The sequence below is a fragment of the Podarcis bocagei genome, assembly GCF_964188305.1.
Source record: "Podarcis bocagei genome assembly, chromosome: 15".
In the NCBI taxonomy this organism is placed as follows: Eukaryota; Metazoa; Chordata; class Lepidosauria; order Squamata; family Lacertidae; genus Podarcis; species Podarcis bocagei.
Window position 1 is genome coordinate 13,736,814 of NC_138141.1, and position 25,670 is coordinate 13,762,483.

General features: G+C 45.2%; 1 protein-coding gene across 3 annotated transcripts in view; it reads left to right on the top strand.

The window, feature by feature from the left end:
• Positions 1-25,670, top strand: part of VSIG10L2 (V-set and immunoglobulin domain containing 10 like 2) — a 174,004-nt gene that overhangs the window by 144,502 nt on the left and 3,832 nt on the right. For 2 of the 3 annotated variants that reach the window (XM_081171631.1, XM_081171630.1), the window contains exons 4-12: positions 455-802; positions 3,747-4,022; positions 6,920-7,195; positions 10,345-10,605; positions 12,709-12,969; positions 14,323-14,613; positions 16,752-17,057; positions 22,143-22,265; positions 23,652-23,676. In XM_081171631.1, the coding sequence (XP_081027757.1) occupies positions 455-802; positions 3,747-4,022; positions 6,920-7,195; positions 10,345-10,605; positions 12,709-12,969; positions 14,323-14,613; positions 16,752-17,057; positions 22,143-22,265; positions 23,652-23,676 (2,167 nt within the window). The remainder of the gene's footprint in view (positions 1-454; positions 803-3,746; positions 4,023-6,919; positions 7,196-10,344; positions 10,606-12,708; positions 12,970-14,322; positions 14,614-16,751; positions 17,058-22,142; positions 22,266-23,651; positions 23,677-25,670) is intronic. The other variant, XM_081171632.1, reaches the window with a different exon arrangement.

Consider the following 25,670-nt stretch of genomic DNA (forward strand, 5'->3'; position numbering starts at 1 on the left):
TCACATTTAGATGTGAACTGACCTCTTCCTCCTTATTGGGAAAGACCTCTGGGCTATATGATTCTATATGGTAAAATAATCCATTGTGGTACAATGCAATTTCCTAAGATCCTCAACTAAATGAATGAACAAGACATAGAAAATATAGGTGTTGTCCAATGTAGCACTAAGCAGCTCCTTCCACCAGCACAAGGATTTATGCTTAAGTGACATAACTTACCCCACCTTCTCCCCCTGTGTGTCCCCTAAATCTATTATGGGGTTCTCTGAACCTCCCGGGGCAGATTGGGGGAGGTTACAGAGTTGCAGGAGGGAAAACATTCTATTGCACTAGCATAAATCCATATGCTAGTGGAATAAATACTGGCGCCCCTTGAGTTGTGTCCATTGCGAAACCTGCTGATATTAGTTGCAAACGGATTCCTGGAAAACTTAAGCTGCTTGTTTCCTCTAGGTCAGCTGCTCCCTTTAAAAGAAACCAAGTATGAGGAACATGTGGTCAAAGGGGTGCGCGATCGCTCGGTGCTTCTGCCATGCGGCGATGCGGCTTCGCCCATGGTTGTCTTCTGGAGTTTCACCAAGCTGGGCTCGGACATCCCCAGAGCTGTGGCAATCAGCAATGGCGTAGAGTCCAAAGTGGAGAGGGGCTCTGGTGTTCTGGGGAATGTGACGTTGGATAACAGCACCCTGGAGATCGAGAACCTGAAAACGGCAGCGGAAGGGCGCTTCCTGTGCCAGGCAATGTATGGCGAAGAAGATGAGATCAAAGTCGTTTATTTCTATATTGAGCTCATCGTTTTGGGTAAGTAGCTTTGCACGCCTGAAATGCGGAAGGATTGTTCCTTGAGAGCCTCTGCGCTTCTCTGAAAATGCTGCTGACCTATACAACTCCTTGGCCATTGATCATGTTGGCTGAGGCCTCATGAATGTCATCTCCTCATTTAGCGAAGGCGAGATGTAGAGCAGAGAAGCAGCAGTGGGGAGGGATGTTTTAACTCTTCGATCACTTGCCACTTCTCAACACCAAATTGTGTACCCCCAAAATTCCCCCTCTCGGGGTTCCATGTGTGTGTTATCTTGAAATGTGTTTGGGAACCTACAAGGGGGAAAGGAGCCAAGGAGAGGAATGTGGAAAACAGGGGGAAAGGAAAGGGTTTCAGAAAGGACGACTGGCCCAACCTGTTTTGAATTTGTGTCGCTTTCGAATGTGCCCATGTGCATAAGACCTTTCCATCTTGTTTCTATGTTGACTTGCATTTTAAAATCGGCATGAAAATCCAGAATGAATTTGTTCTGCTGCAAAATATTTTGTAGCAGAAGTGAATGCTTCCATGGATGCTTCCATGGAGGACCCAAGGCCAGAGAGATTGTGGGAAAATTTTTTGTTTGGGTCTCCACCTTTTCCAGATTAAGTGGGTCCCATTGAGGACCTTTGCAAAGGTTTTCCCCCTCCCCATCCTGGAGCCAGAACAGTCTGGCAGAATGCAACAGCTGGACTCGGGTCAATGGGCAAAATTGAAAACAATACACAGATGTGCTTGGGGGGTTCCTGCGCAAACAGCAGCCTGGCTCATCTTGATCAGAGCTGTCAAGGATTCTGTCTACTGAAAGCACCTTAGGAATGTCAGCCAGCACACTCTGGCCTCTTGAAATTTGTCCAGAGATAAAAAAAACAGTTGCATCCAAGTAATTGGATCTCCGCAAAAAGAGCTAACATTCCTGCCTCGGGTGTGCTGGTCAGAAGGCCTTTCTAAGAGGCACATTGGGGGAATGTGTATCCCAGGTTTCGTGTGTGTCATCCAGACATCCGGTCCTCTTGTGTATGCAGAATGATGCAGCTGGGCTTTCATGGTCCTGTATTTTGCTGCTGATGGGGTTGGTTAAACTCAAGTTGTCAAATACTCTTCTTGTTGCTGGGGGATTATCTCTCAGAAGTATGTGGCTGCCATTCATTGCCAGCAGTTCAATTGGAGTGGCTTGTGTTTGCTTTCCGACAGGGGACGGTTTAATCCTTTTCTCATCTTAAGGCAGTCAGCCTTGTGTTTCCCAGCACCAGCTGTAAATTAAGGGGAAGGAAAAATACATTGCAATTTTCAGCTAAGAAAATGCACGTGAGGGTGATTGGGATCCCTTCTCTCCGTCTCTCATCCCAGGATAGTCACTATGATGGCTATATCCTCCCTTCAGGACCAGAGGCTAAGTTACAATATTCAAAGCTTTTCAATTTAGAAAAAAGAGGCGAGCAAGGGAGGGGTCATTGTGCATGACAAAAGTGAATAGAGAAGTTCCTTCTCCCTTGTAATAGTAGAACTTGGGGCAATCCAATGAATGGAAGGAGGTGAAAGTACTTCACAGGGTATAGTTACTTCTACAAGATGTGGCAACAGCCAAGAATGTAAATAGATTTAAAAGTGGGTGGGAGATCGACTGTTCTTGATGGGGTTACACTTCCTCTGAAGGAGAAGGTTTATAGCTTGAGGGTCCTCCTGGATCCTTTGCTGTCGCCTGAGGCTCAGGTGACCTTCGTGGCCCAGAGTGCCTTCCATCACCTTCGGCTGGTGGCCCAGCTACGCCCCTATCTGGCAGGGATAGACTATTGTTGTCTATGCTATGGTAACCTCAAGGTTTATTTACTGCAATGCGTTATATGTAGGGTATAGGGCGGTGTATAAATTCAATAAATACTACTACTACTACTACTAATAATTTAGATCAATTCATGGATGATAAGTTTATCAGTGTCTACTAGTTATGAAGGCTAATGACTCCATCCAAGATCAGAGGGAGCATGCCTTTAAATTACCAGTTGCTGGGAAACAATCATGAGAGATTATAATAATAATAATAACTAATTATTATTATTATTATTATTATTATTATTATTATTATTATTATTATTATTATCATCATCTTATACCCTGCCCATCTGACTGGGTTTCCCCAGCCACTCTGGGTGCCTTTCAACAAGAGATTAAAAATACATTAATACATCAGTCATTAAAAACTTCCCTAAACACGGCTACCTTCAGATGTCTTCTAAATGTCAGATAGTTGTTTATTTCTCTGACATCTGATGGGAAGGGGTTCCACAGGGCAGGCGCTGCTACCGAGAAGGCCTTCTGCCTGGTTCCCGGTAACTTTACTTATTGCAGCAAGGGAACTGCCAGAAGGCCCTCGGAGCTGGACCTCAGTGTCTGGGCTGAACGATGGGGGTGGAGACGCTCCTTCAGGTCTACTGGGCCAAGCCATTTAGGGCTTTAAAGGTCAGCACCAACACTTTGAATTGTGCTCGGAAGCGTACTGGGAGCCAAGGTAGGTCTTTCAAGACCGGTGTTATGTGGCTATTGCCCTTCTTTCTTGATTTCGGCCTTTGCAGAGGCATCTTGCTAGCCATTGTAGGAAAGACGAGGTTGGATTAGACAAGTTTTTGGTCCAAATCCAGCAGGGCTCTTCTGCTCTTCTTATCCTGAAATTTGCTCATCCTTGATCTACGTTCTGTTTCTGTCATAAGAACATAAGAAAAGTCTGCTGGATCAGGCCAATGACCCATCTAACCCAGGATCCTGTTCTCTCAGTGGTCAACCAGGTGCCTATGGGAAGCTGGCAGGCAGGTCGTGAATGCAAGAGCAGTCTGCCCGCCTGCGTTTCCAAACAAGTGGCGTTCGGAGGCAGAGTGGAGGTAGAGCATAGTGCTTGGAAAGGGCAAGGGCATAGCTGAGCTCAAGTCTATGTTTGCTCTATTGCAGTTCCTGTTTCAAAGCCTTTCCTGCAGATGAACAATTCAACGCCCGTGGAAGGCATGCCTGTTGTGATGACATGTACAGTGAAGGAGGGGACGCCTCCTGTTACATATTCATGGCAGCGCTACACTAACCGGGATGGCACAGTATCCGTCGCAGAAACAGTGGAAGGTCTATTGAACCTGACATCGTCTAACCGGACTCAGATGGGCTGGTACACCTGCACCACCCAAAATGAAGTCAATAGCCAAACCAGTGACAGGATGTACCTTGACGTTATCTGTAAGTAATTGGAGAAAGGAGCCAAATGTTCTGGTCTTTCCATGTCTTTCCTCAGTGCTGGAAAGGTGCTAAAAAAAATAGCATATTTTTTGCTCTATAAGACGCACCCGACCATAAGACGCACCTAGTTTTTAAAGGAGGAAAACAAGAAAAAAAAATATTCTGAATGAAACAGTGGATGTATAATTTTTGTGGTTCATGCTGTGGCATGATATGTGATTTGATGGTGAGTTTGGGGTAGCCCAATGCAAAAATCCTGAGAATCCATGTGGCTCCGTGCTTTGTAACCACGTTTGTGCGCCATTGCGGCCCCACAAAACAGTGGATGTGTGCTTTTTTTGGTGCAGGCTGCAGCCATGGACATGCTATGGGATCTGATGGTGAATTTGGGGTGACCCAATGCAAAAACCCTGAGGATCCATGTGCTTTTACCTCCCCGCTCCCAGGCAGCCTCCTTTATTGCTAGCGTCCCTTATCTCCCTCCTGATTGCTTGCCGATCAGCTGCTCAGCAGCTTCGTTTCAATACCCCCTTCTCTCTTTCTTAAAAAAAAAAAGCAGGATCTGTTTTTCGCCCCTGGGCAATTCAGTGTTAGGGACCACGTATTCGCTCCATAAGACACACAGACATTTCCCCTTACTTTTTACGAGGAAAAAAAGTGCCTCTTATGGAGCGAAAAATACAGTAAATCAACAGAGTCTTGCGACTTAAAGACACATTTTTTATGGCATAAGCTTTCATTCACTTCATCGGACGCATGGAGGGCCTTTCCTGACATCCTTTTTATTGTGCATTCATGATTATTTGTGCTATTGATGCTACTGGGATGGTCACACGCTTTCAATATGGTTTGCCCCTGCAGAGGCTCTGGAGCAGTTACACAGCTTCATTTCCAATCAGTGCATAATCTGTAACATTCTGCTGAAACCCTGTAACTTTTTTTATATAATGCAAAATATCTGGTTTATTTTTGTTCCCCTGCTTTGGTTGCACTGTAGCCCCTCTGGACAGCAATAATGTGGCAGCATCACAGAACAAACTTAAGCGGAATGAATCCATTGCTAATTCATTGTGGTTGTGACATGTTGCAGAATACATACACAATAAAAAAACCCCCAGCAGCCTGGAGTGTCATCTTGAGTTTCTGGTCTATGGAGAGAGATGGTTGGGGATTGCACACAGTGAGATCAGCGGAAAATGAAATGCAGACAGTGATAATTATGCCATTAATGGTGTAACCGATCTCAAAACGGACAGTCTTGGACAAAGGGACTTCAAAGGGAGACTGCAATGCAAAACCGTGCAATTCAAATTCATCAAGAGATTCAGCTATCCCAACAGAATGAGAGTGGTTTAATAACATTTGATACCTTGCAACAACAAGAAAATTAATAGAAATGCTACCTTTTAAAGGAAAGCAAACAAAGAATTGAACAATTAAGTGCATGAAACGAGAGCATCAGAATTATTTAAAGCGTTTCCTCTGCTGTCATATGGGTTAATTCATTAATTAAATGGCAATTATGAAGATTCCATTTATACTCATATTGAAGATAATTTTAATGTTGGGTGGTCTAGAACTAAGTTTACAGATGAGTGAATATTGGATTGTAAACTGTGTTTGTTTGTTTTCTCTCGCTCTCTTATTCACTCTCAAGTTTCAGCTCTATAACCTGTGGATGGAATCAGGGCAAAGGGTGGGTGTGTGTGTGTGTGTGTTTATCACAATATATCTATGAATTAGCTTACCAATGCCAGGATGTCTATATTGTATCTCCCACAACTGTTTTGGTAAAAGGTCGTGTCTGTGCTTTCTTTATCTCATTTCTCTCTGAGTCAAATCTCTCAATGTTCTAATTTTAACTCGGTAGCAGCCTCAGACTCTCAGAAGGGGTAGTATTGTGAAACTACTTATTTATTATGTATTGAATTTTATTGTTAGCTGCCTTGGACATTTTTTAGTGCAGATGAAGAGGACCTCTCCAAATCCCTGCTGTTCCATGATCAAAAAATTGCTGTTTTCTCCATGAAGAAAAAGCCTGTGAGGAAAAATGGGGAAATTTTGGGGGGAATTTTGATCAGGGAAAGAGAGAAGGGATACATCTAAATACATCTAAATCTCCCAAGACAGGGGTTGCCAACTTGGCAACGTGAAAGGTCATGTCAAATATATCCTCAAAATATACACTCTGTACGAGAAACTGTTTTTCCTGCTCAGCTCCTGTTTGCGCTGGGTGGAAGCCCTGACAATGATACCAGTTTAACATTGCTACAAGTAAATACTATAGATCTGCTCTGACTATCATAAAGGTAACGGTAGCCCTGACCGTTAGGTCCAGTCACGGACGACTCTGGGGTTGCACACTCATCTCGCTCTATAGGCCAAGGGAGCCAGCGTTTGTCCACAGACAGCTTCTGGGTCATGTGGCCAGCTTGACTAAGCTAAGGTTACCAGATTTTTTTCATTGAATCCAGGGACACTTTTCAACTTCAATGGATTTTGTGTGGGGACTGATTTGTAAATCCAGGGACTGTCCCCAGGAAACAGGGACATCTGGTAACCTTAGACTAAGCCGCTTCCGGTGAACCAGAGCAGCGCACGGAAAATGCCATTTACCTTCCCGCCAGAGCGGTACCTATTTATCTACTTGCACTTTGACGTGCTTTCAAACTGCTAGGTTGGCAGGAGCAGGGACCGAGCAACGGGAGCTCACCCTGTTGCGGGGATTCAAACCGCCAACCTTCTGATCAGCAAGTCCTAGGTTTAGACCACAGCAACACCCGCGTCCCTATCTGACTGTCATAATGATGGCTAAATATACTGGCTTCTAAAGTTCATCCCGAGCCCTTTCTCTGCAGCAGGTACGCCTCTAACTAACCTCATGGTCTCTTCCGTAGATGGGCCTGATGAACCCGTGATCAGCGTGGAGCCGTTTGCTGTAAACCAACATGGCTTCTCAGCCAATGAGCAAGAAGAGGTGATCCTGACATGCCTGGCATCGTCTAATCCACCCAGCCACTATATTTGGTTCTATAATAGCTCCCAGGTCTACTCTGGTCAGAAGTATGTGATCACCAGGATTTCAAGGACTCAAACAGGAATCTATACTTGCCTTGCTCAGAACATGCACCTGAATACACGTACCCAGACCGCCATTATCTTAACAGTCTACTGTAAGTAATTCCTTCTTGTCTGGTTTGGGCATGAGGCTCTGGCATGTGCTGCTGCTCCTTCCTTCCCTCTGTCTTCTGGTTTTTATTTCCTTCTACCTTTCCAAATATTGCCATGGCTAAAGAGGAGACGGGGGGAGGGGGAGAGATTAATTGGCATGTAGAGCATCAGTAGGAAATGAAGGCCATGGGTGCCTCTTCTAGAGATGATTCCATCTTTTGATGAACCTAAACGATAAGAGAAAGCAAAGCAGAATGTCACCTGTCACAGAACAAAGAACGCTGTCACTCACGACTTTCCTTTTTTTCTTGAAAAACAAAACAATGGACAGCAGAAGGGTGTTGATGTCTTACTCTTTAGCTACAGTATCTTAACTGGGTTCTTCTGCATATGAGCCAAGACAAACTTAATTTTGTTCTTTCTGGTCAGACGCTTCTAATTTGGCTTTTTTCGTTGTTGTTGCAAAAAAGGAATGAAAGAGAGCAAAGATTTATTTCCATCTGCATTTATTTGGAAGGAACTAGTGTGGAGCGAATGGGGTTAACATTTTATTAGGACTAAAAAGGGAGGATTGCTTTGTTTGATGTTTTTGTTATTATCTATGTAGCTAACAGCAGCAGTAAGTAGCCAAGGAGACTTTTTCAAGTGGGCTGAAAGGGGTTCTTCTTTGTTGTTTAATGTCTGATGCAACATTGGAAGAGGTGCTCATTTACTCTGCAACCAGTGCACTCTCACTGCTGGTTTGGGAAGTCGTGTGCATGCAACATTAACCACAATCCACATCAAGCCGCTATCTATCTATCCTGTTGTTTTTTAAAAGTGAAACACAGCATTTTGATGCATTTCCCACAAACCAGCTTCAATCCAAAATAAGAAATAGAACGAGACAGCTGTGTTTTAAGCCAGTACAGTTGTACCTCGCAAGTCAAACGCCTTGTGAGTCGAACGTTTTGGCTCCTGAACGCCGCAAACCCAGAAGTGATTGTTCCGGTTTGCAAATATTCTTTGGAATCCAAACGGCTGCTGCTGCTTCTGTGGCTTCCGATTGGCTGCAGGAACTTCCTGCAGCCAATCAGAAGCCATGCCTTGGTTTCTGAATGTTTTGAAAGTCGAATGGACTTCCAGAACGGATTCCGTTCAGCTTCCGAGGTACGACTGTAATTTGGACATGGCCTTAGAATCCACCTAGGAATTCTTAAACCTTGCCCTTAAACCAGAGACCAAATTGCATGATCTTCCATCCCCAGTAAGTTATTGTGGTGCCTCTTTACACGTGTAGCAACAGCATTTTACCAGTCTTCCTATACTGTACCACCTAGAACTGTAGGTTGGGGTTGGGGATTTCTCCCTCTCTCTTTTCACACAGAAAACAACCCTGTGTGAGTTCATGGCTGACCTACAGGCAATATGTTGTTTTCATGTGGGAACCAGACAGGAGATTCCCCACCTGCATCCTCAGATGATGGGCAGTTTATGAAAGAGTCATGCAGTTCTGCTGCACAGGTGCGTTGGCTTTCAATGAGTACATTGGCAGCCATCTTGGCATCAGCACTTATTTGCTCTAAGCTTGTGGACATTATTTTTTAAACACACACACACACACACACACACACACACACACAGAGAGAGAGAGAGAGAGAGAGAGAGAGAGAGAGAAGTGATAGAAATGAAGCCGCAACAAGTGCACCCTGCAACAAAACATTGCAGTGTAATGTGCTTCTGTTCAATCCGTGCCATCTCTAGGATTCTCTCTTCCACCCTACCGCACTATGGGTTTCCAACCCTATCTTGCCACAGTCAGACACCATCTGCACAATAATACATTTAAAGCGGTGCCATACCACTTTTTATATTAATTTTTAGTTGGTTTTTCCAATTAATGTTTACATTCAAACTCACATCTAAATCAAAACAAATACAAGATTCATTCGAATCTATAGACTTCCCTCCACCCTTCCATGGGTTCCACATTTATCCTTTGCTACTGCATTTTTTTAAGTCATCCAGTTGATTAATTATCCATTACAGTGGTACCTCTGGTTGCGAACGGGATCTGTTCCGGAGGCCCGTTCGCAACCTGAAAAGAACTCAACCCGCGCCTGTGCATCTGCGCACATGTGGGTTGTGATTTGCCACTTCTGTGCATGCGCGTGACGTCATTTTGCGTGTCTGCACATGTGCGAGCGGCGAAACCTGGAAGTAACCCGTTCTGGTACTTCCAGGTCGCAACCTGAAAACGCTCAACCTGAAGGAAATGTAACATGAGGTATGACTGTATGTCCAAAGTCAAGTGTTATTTAAGTCCTGTTAAAGAGTTCAGTTCTTTACACAGTGTTCTTTCAAGTACAATATAAATTTCCCTCATTCTTTATTAAAATTTTGCTCTTCCTGATTTCTGATTTCCGTGGTCATTTTTGCCATCTCAGCGTAGTCCATCCATTTAGCCTGCCATTCTTCTTTGGTAGGGACCAGAGCATCATACTGCCTTAAACAGCCGTGACTTGCCACCAAGATTCCTGGGGACTGTGGTTTGTTAAGAGTGCTGAGAGCTGCTAGGAGACCCCTATTTTCCTCACAGAGCTACAATTGCCAGTGTGGTATAACAACCAATCCCTCTTCCCAAGGAGCTCTAGGAACTGCAATGCCACAAGCCCAGCCACTGTGGGTGAAGTCTGTGGAGATGTCAAAGGGAATCACCTTCACAGGTGCATTTGAGGTGCCAAAGGGAATCGCCTACAATATGCATTTGACACACTCCAACATTCTGCTGACCCAAATGGAGACCCTTGTGTGCTTTTTGGTCCCAAGCTCTCTGACTTGCACAAGAGTGTGAGACCAAAAATAGAGCATCTTTTGGTCCCGTGCTCTGGCGTGAACCAGCTGACTTGTGCCAAACCGAAGAACAGGACATTCCAGGATCCCACCAGAAGCCAGGGTGGCTTCTGTAATTCAGGGATGGCCCGCTTATATTGGGACGGTTGAGCAGGATGGCTGTAAGTTGAACGACTGTGTGTATCCATGTTGCAAGAGCCATAGATAGGAATGCCAGTTCTCGCCTCTCGCCACCCATTGGGCCCCAGGCAACAGGGATGTGCTGGGTGCCAGGAACTCCTCGTTGCTGTTGATACCATGTTTGCCCCCCTACGCACAGATCTGCCCAAGGGGAAGCCCAGCTGCACTCCGCTGCCAGCCACCAATTTCCAAGACCTTGCCCTGCGCTGTTCGTGGCAGGGAGGGTTCCCCCCGGTGCGGCTGCGGTGGGTGAAATCCCGGTGGGGAGGAAACAGCACAGCGACCTACTCCAATGCCACCCAAATCCATCACGGCAAAGATGTTCGCAACGGGACCTCCTACACTTGCCTGGCTTCTCACCCAGCGCTCAGAGATGAGACCATCTGCAGAACCACTGTGTGTGAGTAGTGACCCTCCTTCTCCTCCCAGTGAAACCTTGTCCATTAATAATAATAATAATAATAATAATAATAATAATAATAATAATAATAATAATTTATTATTTATACCCCGCCCATCTGGCTGGGCTTCCATAGCCACTCTGGGCGGCTTCCAACAAAATATTAAAATACTATAATGCTTCAAACATTAAAAGCTTCCCTAAACAGGGCTGCCTTCAGTTGTCTTTTAAAAGTAAAATAGTTGCTTATTGCCTTGACATCTGCTGGGAGGGCATTCCACAGGGCAGGCGCCACTACCAAGAAGGCCCTCTGCCTGGTTCCCTGTAACTTGGCTTCTCACAGTGAGGGAACTGCCAGAAGGCCCTCGGCACTGGACCTCAGTGTCTGGGTAGAACGATGGGGGTGGAGATGCTCCTTCAGATATACTGGACTGAGGCCAGCAGCTAGACTGGTGACTGGGAGTCGCTGCCGAGACCACATAACACCAGTCTTGAAAGACCTACATTGGCTCCCAGTACGTTTCCGAGCACAATTCAAAGTGTTGGTGCTGACCTTTAAAACCCTATGATTATGATTATACCCCGCCCATCTGGCTGGGCTTCCCCAGTCACTCTGGGCAGCTTACAGCATATGTAAAAACATAATAAAAACATCAAGCATTAAAAACCTCCTGATAAAGGGCTGCCTTCAGATGTCTTCTAAAAGTTGTGTAATCTGGATGTTGAGGCTCATACGCAGCCTCGCCTTGCACTGAAGTGCTGTGATTGGATCATGGGGAGATATCAGTTTTGTATAGAGAGCTCTCTACGTGCAGCACGATTGGCGCTTAAACTTCCCCATGCCATTTTGGTCTGGGTTAACAACAAGTCACGCTGGGGAATGAGTGAGCCCCATCCTAATTTAAGGGCCCTTAGTACATGAGGCTCTCTGGCTTTGGTTTTTGTTCTTAAGTCTCCAGCTCCCATTGTTCCAGTGAAAAACTTGGGAACATGTGGCATGTAATTTACACCAGGCATTTAAAGCACATTTGAAACACGTTTCCGAGGACAATTCAAAGTGTTGGTGCTGACCTTTAAAGCCCTAAATGGCCTGGGCCCAGTATACCTGGAGGAGCGTCTCCACCCTCATTGTCCAGCCCGGACACTGAGGTCCAGCTCTGAGGGCCTTCTGGCAGTTCCCTCACTGGGAGAAGTGGGTTTACAGGGAACCAAGCCGAGGGCCTTCTTGGTAGTGGCAGCCACCCTGTGGAACGCCATCCCATCAGATGCCAAGGAAATAAACAACTATCTGACGCTGTGGGTTAAACCACAGAGCCTAGGGCTTGCTGATCAAAAGTTTGGCGGTTAGAATCCCCGCGATGGGCTGAGCTCCCGTTGCTCGGGCCCTGCTCCTGCCAACCTAGCAGTTCAATAGCACATCAAAGTGCAAGTAGATAAATAGGTACCGCTCCGGCGGAAAGGTAAACGGTGTTTCCGTGTGTTGCTCTGGTTCACCAGAAGTGGCTTAGTCATGCTGGCCACATGACCCGGAAGCTGTACGCCGGCTCCCTTGACCAGTAAAGCGAGATGAGTGCCACAACCCCAGAGTCGTCTGCGACTGGACCCAACGGTCAGGGGTCCCTTTACCTTTTAACAATGAGTTTACTTATTATATTAAAAAAATGCATCAATCAACCTAACCAGTTTGTGGAAAGATGGGTATTTTTGTAATATTTAGAATAACAAATTTAATGAGTGTTCAAACTTACGATGCTTCCAACTTTTCAAATAATGCTATTAGTATTCGTATACAGATGTATTTATTTATTGAATATGATCTGTTAGAATCCCTGATTTTGCTGTTTAAAAGGTTTAATTTCAATAAATATTTTTTTAAAAATATATATATACACATCTTTGGACACATCACAAGAGCTGTGGAAGTGCATTGTTTGATCATTAACTGTGTTCCGATCAGTGCATTAAGTCTGTGCATACTGCAACTTAGGTCAGTTTGCCTTGAAACGGGAGGATTGGACAGAAATCTCCCTCCCGAAGGCCGTGAGCCTTGCTGAGTTGTTAAGGCTAGAAATCTGCCTCTCAATTGTCCTGTTTGTGCCATAGGGGTCCCTGGTGGGAACCCGACCTGCAGCGCCGTAGCAACGAAGCAGAACGAATTCCTCATGCTGACCTGCGACTGGGCAGGCGGAGAACCCCGGGTGACTCTGTGGTGGAAAGACTGGAAGGACCATGTGCTCGGAGGACTGAAACAATCCCACAACATCTTTGTCATGAAATCAAACACCACCCTGGGGGGAAAGGAATTCACCTGCGTGGCAGCCCACCCACTTCTCACAAGAGCTACTGAGTGTCGGGTCCTTTTGGGTAAGCAGATGAGAACAGTACCTTTGGGATGGGGCCATAGCTCAGGGGCATAGTACACGTGAAACTTGAAAAACTAGAATATAGTGGAAAAGTTCATTTATTTCAGTAATTAAACTTAAAAGGTGAAACTAATATATGGGATAGACTCATGAGATGCAAAGCGAGATATGTAAAGCCTTTATTTGTTATAATTGTGATGATCATGCCATACAGCTGATGAAAACCCCAAATTGTTAATCTCAGAAAATTAGAATATTAAATGAAATCAGCAAAACAAGGACTGCAAATAGAGCAATATTAGACCTCTGAGAAGTAGAAGCATGCACATGTACTCAGTACTTGGTTTGGGCCCCTTTTGCATCAATGCGGCGTGGCATGGATTCTATCAGCCTGTGGCACTGCTGAGGTGTTATGGAAGACCAGGAAGCTTCAATAGCAGCCATCAGCTCTTCTGCATTGCTCGGTCTCATGTCTCTCATCTTTCTCTTGGCAATGCCCCATAGATTCTCTATGGGGTTCAGGTCAGGCAAGTTTGCCAGCCAATCAAGCACAGTAATCTCATAATTTGGGGTTTTCATCAGCTGTACGCCATGATCAGGAGAGAAATTATGTCCACCAGTGTGACTGTGAACATTGCAAGTGACAGTGCTTGGGGACTGCCTCAGGTATACTTCCTGGTGTGACTGCGCCTGCTAGAATGGGCCCTTATTTTTGGACTCTCTTCCATTGAGCAACAGGCAGAAAATCAACAAATTAACCAGGAGACTCAGAGACCAGGATGAGAAGAAGTTTAAGTAAGACTGGGAAAAATTTACAACCTATTTAAGAGAACACTGTAAACAATTAAAAACTTTGGCAGGATGAGTGTAATACTTGTGATATAAAAAATACAAAGGAAAAGGTTAATAGTACTACTAACAAATTAGGAAAAAATGGACAAGCTGAATGAAAAAAGAATTGATAATGAAAACTGGAGAAGGGTGGTGAGAAGTCAAAGGATTTGGAGAATCCTATATGTGAAGGTGAATGTTATGTTTTAATTGAAACTTGTTGTGTAAAACTCAATAAAAAAATATTTATATAAAAAAAGAAAATAAACAAGTGCAGTTCATTCTGCTGCAGCATTGATAACCATGCTATGGCCCTCCAGATGTTTCTAGACTACAGCTCCAATCATCCCTGACTACTGGCCAACAGATGGAAAGTCACTGGTTCCTCAGCACCTTCAAGATGGAAATAGCTTTCCCTATCAAATTCCTGCCTGGCACACAATTGTTAAAAGGGGGGCGAAGGGGCACCTTTATTGCCAACTTTTCTCAGGCTCTTCCTTCCTTCTTTTCTTCTTCTTCATAGAACCTCCTAAGCTTGTGGTAGACAGATCCAAAGTGTCGCTGTTTGAAGGCAATGAGGTTGAGCTGGCCTGTTTGCTCGAAGGCGCCTACCTGGGATCGGAAGTCTTTTGGTACAACAACAAGAATCAGGTCGTCAGAACAGATGCTAGGAAATACCGGCTGCAGCAGGAGAACGCCTGGCTTAACTTGACCCTCCGGGACACAGAGTGGATGAAAGACAGCGGTACCTATCGCTGCGCTGCCATGAATGCTGTGGGCAACACCTCTGCCAGCATCAACCTGCTGGTTAAAAGTAAGCAGATGCGGGAAGGTAAAGTGAAAATGCTAAGGTTGCATTTAGCCTGCAGTCCAAACCCAAGATCTGCTGGGATGTGTGGAGTTTGGAATACGTTGATCTGCGGCTGAGCCAGGACTCAGCCAGGGTTGCACCAGTTGAAGTCGCTCACCCCAGCTCAGATGTGTTGACATAAATCATCCATCCTGGCTCAGCCAGGGCTCAGCTGGGGTAAGTTCTGAAAAAGGGGTGTTCCAGGGGAGCGTCAGAGGTAGGGTGGGGCTGGGGGAGACTTGCCCCTATTCCAAATTCCATTCTTTCTTTTTAAAAAAATCATTTTTTTATTTTCCAATAAAAACAGCCAATCAGCATATCGGAATCATAATCCAATTAAAAATAAAAAAACTAAAATTTAAAAATGACCAATTATAGTCCAATTTTTTATTATTAATTTTTCCGGGCTCCCCAAAGTCTGGACCTCTGAAGCATATCTCCAAATCTTCTATTCCAAACTCCATTCACATGTCACATGACTGCGTAACCCAGAATTGATGCTGGGAAAAAGTGTGGTGTAAGTTTAACTCTGTTTTAAAAGCTTGGTTCCCTCTGCCAGGCTTTAGCCAGCTTGAAATAGGGGTAAATTTCACGGCCATAATTTCTCCCACTGTAAATTACGCTGGCTTCCTATCGTTTGGATTTCTCTGCTTGATACTCTAAAGTTGGATACTATGGATTCAAGGCATGGAGATGGGGGGATGAGATCGCAATGAGTCCCACAACACACTGACTGCTCTTGATTGCGTTGATGCAACAGCATAGCGAATAACTCATTTGTAGACAAAGTGTTTATCCATGGCTATATGCAACCTCCAGATCCAGGGGACAGTATCGCGTCTCCGAGTGATAGTTTCTGTAGAGCAACAGCAGGAGCAGGGAGGGGGGCTATTGATGTTGTGTCCTGTTTGTAAACTTCCCAATAGGATTCTTATGGAGAAAAGGCAGGATGTATCTGCTGTGCATTTTGGAAAGCTATGTATCTGGTGGGATGTGGGTGGCGCTGTGGTCTAAACCACTGAGCCTAGGGCTTGCTGATCGGAAGGTCGGCGGTTCAAATCCCCGCGACGGGGTGAGCTCCCGTTGCTCAGTCCCAGCTCCTGCCAACCTAGCAGTTCGAAAGCACGTCAAAATGCAAATAGGTACTGCTCTGGCGGGAAGGCAAACGGCGTTTCCATGAGCTACTCTGGTTTCACCAGAAGCGGCTTAGTCATGCTGGCCACATGACCCAGAAAGCTGTCTGTCAACAAACGTCAGCTCCTTTGGCCAGTAAAGTGAGATGAGCACCGCAACCCCAGAGTTGTTCACGACTAGACTTAACTGTCAGGGTTCTTTTACCTTTACCTTTTATGTACCTGGTAAGCAAATTTTGCATTATAGTTTTTGAGATCAAGGAGCAGGTTTTTGTCTCTGTTTAGATACAGCTGGACACCATTTTGAATCAAGATGGCGGACTGAAACATTCCAAACTGCATACATTTGGACACCTCTTAAGATATAGTAACCAAATTTTCCATGATCAAGGACCAGGTTTTCTTTCTTTTTTTAAAATAATTTTTAATAAGTTTTTAATTAGAAGAATCCAAAATGAGCCTCATTATATCCATTTCAAATCACAATACCAAATCAAATATCAATTACGTAATCAATTTTCTAGTGGTATAATTTTGGTGGTTCCCCACATGCTAGAATTACAGATTTCTTTTAATTCTGCTTCCAAAGTCTAATTTAACCCAGTTACATTCCAATCAAAATAATAATCCATATTCAGCAGCTGCAATATTTAGAACTTCTATTCGTGTTAACACATTCAGTAATCTATTAATCTACAAGTGAAGATCTGTATCCTTTTTATTGTGTGTAGTAATTATTTGTCCATATTATTTCTTCTTATCTTTGCCAAATGTCGTGCTCTCAAGGAGCAGGTTTTCATCTGTGTTGGGGTACAGTTAAATACCATTTTGAATCAATATGGTGAACTGAACCTTTCCAAACTGCACTGAATTTTTGATTTCTTGGAATTCCCAAGCAATGGCAGGTATGAGGTTTGCCAAGACTGACTGACTGACTGACTGACTGAATACCCTTCTCCTCCTTTGCAGAGTATCCCTCCCCGCCCAATGTGACAATCAGCAAGCTGATGTACACTCGCCACCGCACAGAGGTGGAACTGGAGTGGCAGACCCAGGGCTCGGGGAATTTGACCGGCTTTGTGGTCCAGATGAGGGAAGCAAAGAAGGCTCCCAAAAACCAGCTGGCCAGCAGCTGGGAAACAGTGGTCAGCGATATTGACCCCGACACCCGTGACCAGAAGCTGGGTGGGTTGGATCCTGCAATTGTGTATGCCTTCCGCATCTTGGCTGTCAACCACCGGACGACTGGGCACCCCTCCGAAGTAAAGACACCAGGTGACGTGGGTAGCTAGGGTGACAGCATTCCTCTGCAGGCTGTGACAGAAGTCAGCTTGGGAGCTGTGATGACCCCCTTCCTAAGGGCCACATGGTAGATTCGTGTGAGCTGGGGGAAGAGCTGGGCATCTGGATGTGGGGGGCAAGCTTAGCCCTTTCTCCCAAGAAGCAATCAATCCTTTTCGGATATGTAAGAAATAATATGACCGGTTGGTGGTTTGTATGTTTGTTTTAATGGGACTGATGCAATAAATAAACACATCTGTTTATTAGATTCGAAGGCTGTTGGGTTTCAGCTCTTATCTGGGAAGACCCAGACGCTACACCTGCTAGGGATATACTCAGACTTTGATTTGCACAGTCTGCTATATCCATATAGTCTTCTGAGTGATTCAGAATTTAGTTTAATATTTTATACTGACAATTTGTAGACTGCTCAGTCACCATTGATCTCCAAGTGATGTAGTTGCAGTTACTTCTCACACTGATATGAACAGATTAGGAAGAGGCTTTCCATCCATGCCTTTAAAAACCCAAATGCCATTCCATTTGGTGCAAAGTTCTAAAAGTTGGTTAAAGGGACTCTGCAGAAAATATATCTTTCTCTAGAACAGGGGTGGGGAAATGGAGACCCTCCAGAGGTTGTTGGAGTAGCATGGACAATGGTCAGACATTACAAGAACACAAGAGGATCCTGCTGAATCAAGCCAATGGCCCATTTAGTACAGCAGTCTGGTCTCATAGTAGCACAGATGCTCGTGGAAAACCTGCAAGTAGGATTTAAGCACGAGAAGAAGAAGAAGAAGAAGAGTTTGGATTTGATATCCCGCCTTTCACTCCCCTTCAGGAGTCTCAAAGCGGCTAACATTCTCCTTTCCCTTCCTCCCCCACAACAAACACTCTGTGAGGTGAGTGGGGCTGAGAGACTTCAGAGAAGTGTGACTGGCCCAAGGTCACCCAGCAGCTGCATGTGGAGGAGCGGAGACGCGAACCCGGTTTCCCAGACTACCGCTCTTAACCACTACACCACACTGGCTCTCCAAGAGCACTCTTCCTTCCTGTGGTCTTCAGCAACTGGTTTTCAGAAGCATTACTGCCTTCAGCTATGGAGCCAGAGTACAGTCATTGTGGCTAGTAGCCTTTGATAGCTCTCTCCTCCATGAATTTTTCCTCCATCCTCTTTTAGAGTCAGACAACATCAGGAAAGCCGCAGGTTCCCCACCCCTGCTCTAGACTGAAGGAACTTCCCTCCATCTTTTCAGAGCTTGGCTGTGCAACAGTGTGAATTGGCTGGTCCTTGTGTCAGTCATGAGACATTTCCCCATCCCTAACAGAGCAGATTTCAAGATGTAAATAGGGAGTGTGTGTTGGGAGAGAGCATAAAAAAACCGAACAAACATTAAAAGTGGATTATTTTTTCGAGTGGTTTGTGGGAGGGAGAAGCAAATGCCCCCTTCTCAAACCGTGGCGAGCATTTCAAAGCTGGAGGTGGTACATGGGCCAGTTGAGGGCTGCAAAATCTGAATCCACTTCGCTTGGAAGATAAGTGTTTACATGAAACCCTGTGGCAGTTTATCTAATAATTCATTCTCTGCGTCTGTCTGGTGGAGGCGGTGGGTTAAATCACAAATGCAACATGATGGAGCAGAACAGCCAAAGGGGGAGGATGGCTGTGGGGTAATCTCATTTTGGGGAGAGTAGATGTGTTGCATAAGCTGCCCTGTGAGTTAAGACCCCATAGCTCTGGGACAGAGCAGGTGCTTTGCATGCAGAATGTCCCAGGTGGTAGGATCAGGTAGTAGCAGATGATAAGGAGGACCTACCTGAGGCACCCTGAAGAGTTGTTGCCAGTCATAGCAGACACAATCCTGGGTTAGCTGGGAGCCAAAGCCAGGTTGGATGAGAAACAGGATAGAGGGGGAAGTGCTTCTTGAGTCTGGAATGTGATTGCAGTGACCAGAAAGAACCTGCTTCTTGCCATTGCTTCTCCCAGTGCCTTTGCTTTTGCTCCCTCTCTGTGTGTGTTCAGTTGTGCTGCTGTTGCCGATCTTCTTTTGCATGGGGGAGCGGCTCAGCTTCCTCTGCTTTCCCTGTCTTGCTGCACTGCATGAGGCTGGATTTAGATTTGCAAAACCAAATGGTGCAGGCTGCTGCATGCCACAGGGATCAGGCGGGGCAAATTATATCTGATGGGTGAGTTGGGTTTTTTTGGGTGGTTTTCTTTTTCTTTTTGGATGGAGTTGTCATTCCTGTGCCCCATCATCTCTTCTTAATTGCATGGTTTGGTTAATCCTTCCTGCCATGGATTATTTTCCTTCGTCTTCTTCTTCTGGGAAGTGTTCTCCGCCCTCCTATCTAAGACATGCCCACCAGGCTCATTGGAAAGGAATTGCTTCTCCGCTTGCTGGCTTGGGGTTCCTTCGATATAAACCCCTGCCTGACGTTTGAGTGGGTTTGACAGAGCTGGGCTTTCGCTGCAAAATCTCCCAAACTATGAAAAATGAGATCTCTTGACAAAGGAGGAAAGGCCCAGGTTATTTGATCAGAGATGGAAGATCAAGATTGCATCCAGTGGATCAGCCCTCAGCCTCTCTGAATTCAGCCAAAAGTTCTGGATTAACAGGCTCTGTAATGTCCACAACATATACAGTGAGAGCACATTTAAAGCACATTACTTCCTTTAAAGAATCACGGGGACTGTAGTACAGTGGTGCCTCGCAAGACGAAATTAATTCGTTCCGCGAGTTTTTTCATCTAGCGAATTTTTCGTCTTGCGAAGCACGGTGTCGGGAAAGTTTTGGAAAAGCTTCAAAAATCACCAAAGTCTTCAAAAACCTCAAAAAAGGCTACCACACCACGTTCTATGAGTTGCTCCTCGAAGTCAAGTCGCAACTGTATTAACGGTGTTAAGAAAAAGGAAACAAACTTGCAAGACGTTTTCGTCTTGCAAAGCAAGCCCATAGGGAAATTCGTCTTGCGAAGCAGCTCAAAAAACGCAAACCCCTTTGTCTAGCGAGTTTTTCGTCTTGCGAGGCATTCGTCTTGCGGGGCACCACTGTATACCCCTCACAGAGCTATACTTCCCAGCACCCATAACAAATTGCAGTTCCCAGGATTCTTTGGGAGAATTCCCAAGCTTTAAATGGATGGGGTGGATGTGACTTGTCACTGGGAACCCTTTGCAGAATTCTCTGTTGCACAGAGAGATTGTGTGTTGCTCTTCTCCAACACTTGTTGCCCTCCAAGTGTTGGGACTCCTGTCAGTCCCAACCACTACGGCCAATGGCCAGGAACGATCAGGACTGTAGTCAAATAACATCTGATGGGCACCAGGTTGGGAAAGCCTGATCTGAGCACCGAAAGCTCAGATGCATGTGCAAAGGTGTCATTCTAGATGTTCAGGTGATCAAACAGAGCCTGGCGGCAGAGCCAATTTTCCCCACCTGTTATATGTATTCCCTGGACGTCCCATATTGCATATTGCATGATGCTGTAGAGGGAGGATACAGTTTGCTGTATCATACGGCAGACACACACACACACTGCAAAATTATGTCGGTCTCACACCAGTTTGTTAGCTGCCAGTGGCTTCTCAGCGTTCTCATGGGGTACTGCAGTTTGATCAGGTGCTCTGAGTTTCTTAGCCTTCTCATGGTCCCAGTGCAGATTTTGACAGGATCAGCTGTTTATTGTAAAATCACCTTAGCTCATTTGCTCACGTTTGTTATGGCAGGTGGGGAAAAAGGGACACTTGGAGGGTCTGTACTGGAGACAGTATATAGCCGGCCATCGTAACTCCTAGAAAATTGAAGAAACGGCACTAATCTCTAGGATTGTGGTGCTCCAGAAGCTATTTGTGGAACTTAGATAGTTTATGATGCACACAGCAGTGTTTACAGGCTCTGTAAAAGGGCTTCTCTTTTGGGTTCCTTGTTGACCTGGGAGCCAAGTTCCACCTGCAGTCCAGTTGTTCTGCCTTCTGCCCAATATTCCCCGCACATCTTGGCTTAACTCTGCTGGTGCCAGGCAAAAACGGCTGCCTCTCCCCTCCATATGGGCAGCAGCTGTTGCAACAAGTCTGGGTGCAGGTCGGGGACAGCTTTAAGGAAGGTGCAAAACCAAAACGAAACACTCAAGAAAAACAAGCAAACTATTTTCTTGGGAAAATGGAGGAGATTGGAAACAGATGCGGCAGCCTGGAATGAGCAGGCTCCCTGGTAGGAGCCTGAGGAGAGTTTGTGTAAAGCCTCACTGAGGGCTTCCTTCAGAAGAGAAAGGATTCTCCAATAGCACAGTGCTGCCAAGGACCAACTGGCATGTTAGTGTGGGCAATCTGTGATTGGCTTTTATGACTCCCCCCCCCCCACAAAAAAGCTTAAAATCAGCTTCAGGAGAGTAATGGGTGAATCGGATTGAGGCAGAGGTGCTCCTGATGGTATCAGGGTCATAGCTGTCAATGTTTTCCTTTTTTAAAGGGAAATTCCCTTATTCAGAATAGGATTCCTCGCAAGAAAAGGGAAAAGTTGACAGCTATGATCAGGTGGTTGTTAGTCACCCAGCTTTCGATACTGTTTGTGCCTGCAAAATTTCAGCGTAGGCAATATTGCTTCATTTCCAGTCCACACAGTTCCCGGGACTTCTGCTGAAATCTGGTAACTGTTCATACCACAAATGCTCCATTCTGCCCCATTCCACCCCCTGCTTTTGCTGTGCTATAGCGCAAGAGTGCCTCCCCAGACAGCAACAACGCGGTAATATTAGGGGAACATAATAGATCGACCAATGAAATGGAATGATGAGTGGATGCTCCTGTATGAATCCAGCAGCAATGCATTAGTCACATATTTAGCAGAATGCACCCGCCAAAGGAAACACCAGTTTGCAGGGGCCCTATGTGAAAGCCGAAATTCGAAAGATGCTCAGCAGAGGCAATATTTAGAACCCCGTTTCCACAGACTGGTATGCCGGAAGCCCCTGTGATGTGTGATGCTGAGATCCATTTGCTATAGTATGTTCTGGGGTACCTGATGATCCAGTCGTGGTATGACTCTGTGGCCTTCAACAGCAGCTTCCTCTCTCTTGCAGCCGACCCTCCTTTTAACGCTTACCCTGCAGTGATTGGTGCCGCAGTGGCAGGAATGATAGTGGCAACAGTTACATCCCTCCTGGTGTTCCAGTACATCATTCGGAACCGGGAGAACAATCCAAGTGAGTGTCTGACTGCTGGGCAATTGCCCTCCCTGCTGCTGCTAACTCAAGGGGTTCCACAAAGACCTTCCAAGATTGGGGTGTTATTCAAGGCATCTCTTCAAGGGCAAAGAATAAAGGGCCTTGAGTCATGGGGAGGTGGGGGGGACGACCACAGGCCCTGTGGCTGAATGTGGCCCTGAGGCATCTCTATTTCACCCTCAGGATTCTCACTAGACTCCCCCCTCTTCTCCAGGACACACCTCTTGGTGTAGGCATTATCTTGGTACAGATTAGAATCATAGAGTTGGAAGGAACCCAACCCCCTGCAATGGACGGTCTCCCATCCAATCTGAAACCATGCCAGACCCTGCTTAGCTTTGCAAATGTGCTCACAGTTTTATTCCTGCACCACTAGGAGGGCATATGCTCAGCCTCTCCCCTCACCCCCATTTCCTTATGATGCACTTACATTTTATCTGTTTTGTGCCACAATTGTGTTTTGGCTCTGTAAGCTGCACTGAAATTGTTGGAAGCTGCTGCTGGTCAGTGTTGACAAGACGAGAGATAGATGGTCTGACTCGGCGCAAGGCAGTTTCCTGAGTTCCTCCTCTTGCTCAGCAAGTGCAGCTGAAGTCTGATGTGGAGCGAAGCAGAGAGACAAAGAAGTCAAAATAGCACAGCCCTCCAGGGGTACAATCAGTGGGGACTTGCCTAGATAACATGGTGATGCATTGTGGTGTGTACTGAACTGAAACAGGGTGGAATAGATGAGACAGAGAAAGAAAGAGAGGCAGAGAGAGAGAGAGAGAGAGAGAGAGAGAGAGAGAGATCCACCATGACGCCTCCAGCCCCCAGGTTAGTGACCGGGGGGGGGGGCTCTCTTCCCATCTGAACACAACAAAGGTATAATGCCAAAGTAGATCAAGTGAAATATTTCCTATAGCCATGCAAAGTCACGAGTCCGTTCTGCTTTTGCTCGAAGCAAGTGGCTCGTTGCTGCAGGACAGATTTATTTCTTGCACTGGAGAAACCTGGTGGTCCTCCAGATCTTGCTGGAGTCTGACTCCCATCAGCCTCTACCGGTGTAGCCAATAGTGTAGCCAGGTTTAGTGCTCAGGATTGTACCCTGAGGAGGGCACTTCACTGCTGCTAATGCAGCCATTGGACTTCACCCCCGGAGGCACACTCCATTGGCTCTCGAGACAGATGCCAGCCAATGGCACTGTAGCCCAGCAACACCTGTTCTCCAACAGGTTCTCCACCCATGCTACAAACATGTCTTGCGAGGGTGAGCCTCATCTCTGAAGCTCCCTTTCCCTGGGTTTTGAGGACGGGGTTTAATTTTGCCGATGTTCCTGCAACATAGTTCTAAAGATGTGGTCTCTTTGCTTTATTATGTTACAGGGTTACACGACCTGCTCTTCAGAATGTAAGTGGTAGCCTCTATTCTTTGCCTCTTATGTCCTCTGTCACTCATCGATTCCTGCTCTCATTTGCTCTTGTTGACTTATGTTAGGGATAGCGAATATGGTCCAGCCTTACAGATATTGGACTATAACTCCCATCATTCCTAATCATTGCCTATGCTGGCTGGAGCTGATGGGAGTGGAGAACAACATATGGAGAGCAACCTCTTGACTGCAAGTGGTCTGCATTCACAGCTCAAACAGCTAGACCCCATGGAACACTTTATGCCCAAATAAATGTGCTTCCCAGAATTTTCCTTTGCTAATTTTGATGTCAGAGCTGGGTTGTAGGCAGCTGTTGAGCAAGAATTGATAGGCACGAATCATAAACCAGGAATCACAAGACAGGAATCAGATACAGCAAAGTCTGTTGTGGCCCTGTCAATGTTCCAGTTTGAACAAGAAGTCATAGAATTGGAAGGGACTGTGGGGGTTTTTGCATCTCTTCCTGCAGCAAGCCAATGGCAAGCTACAGGTGCTTCAGGAGCCCTTGCTGTAGGTATGGGGACCCTGAAATTCTCCAGATGTTGTTGGACTGCAACACTCATCAGCTCCATGCAGCAAAGTTCAAGGCTGATGGGAATCAGAGTTCAACAAAATTTGGAGGACCTCTGGTCCCCCACCCCATCTTACTGCCCAGAATATAAACTGTGAATTGCCACCTAGATGGCTCAGGAGATGGGAGGAATCATGAATTTCATGGCTTTGCAGTGTGTGTATATGTCAGTGTGTACACACACTTCCAGATAGCCTTTAAATATTTTGTCAATACTGAATATCTACTGCCATTTGATTTCAGTGTTTCATATATGACCTTGATGCTTATTTTTAATATTTGGTTGTTGCTATTTTGTGTACTAGCTGTCAAATTTAGCATATATATATATATATATATATCAGCAATTACTCAACCATAAATTTAACATTTCCAACTTCAAGTCCCTTCCCCCTCTTTTTGAGGTTCTTTACATTTATTTTCACCCTTTCCCGCGTACTCCAAATTATCTTAACTTTTTATTTTCTTCATCTATTCTTATATATATATATCATATATATATTTGAAGCTGCAGGTTTTTAGAATAATCCTGCCAATGTCTCGATCTGTTTACAGCTCATTTGTAAATGCTCAATAGACCATTTCCATTGCTATCTAAAAAGTCTGTTATCTTGATTTCTTATTCTTCCGGTAAGTTTTGCCCTTTCTGCATTAGTTTCTGTAACCATTCTTCTCTCGTTGTGACCTCTTCTTCCTTCCATTTTTGGGCAAATAACAATTTTGCAGCTATGGTGCCAGGCTTAGCATTTGGCAGAAGATGTCAGTTGACAGAGACCTTACGACAAGAATGTTACTTGCCCCCAAATGGAAAGAAGCAGAAGTCCCAGTGAAAGAAGAATGGATACAAAAACGTACGGAATATGCAGAAATGGTGAAACTTACCGGAAGAATAAGAAATCAGGATAACAAACTTTTTATAAAAGAATGGAAATGGTTTATTGAGCATTTCCAGATAAATTGTAAACAGATAAGAACATTGGCAGAACTACTGCAATAACTTGCAGTTTCATAAGAGTATATATTTAAAGAAGATGAATCAATGAACAAATTAAGTTAATTTGGATATGCAGAAGATATTAAAAATAAATTTGAGGAACCGCAAAAATAGGGGGAAGGAATTCAAGTTTTGAAATGTCAAAATGATTGCAAAATCAGTGAAATGTATAAATTTGAAAAGGAGAGAGAGAGAGAGAGAGAGAGAGAGAGAGAGAGAGAGAGAGAGAGAGAGAGAGAACTTAGGAGATTTTATATTGGACACTTGCCAGAGTAAAACACTCAAGAAAAGCCCAAGCTCCACCCAAGTCTAAAGAACCGAAATTGTGAACACATGATCGTAGGAATAGTATGGATGTGAGAGAGCCAAAAGACTCAAGATGTTTCTAGCTGTGTCTTCACTTTTTC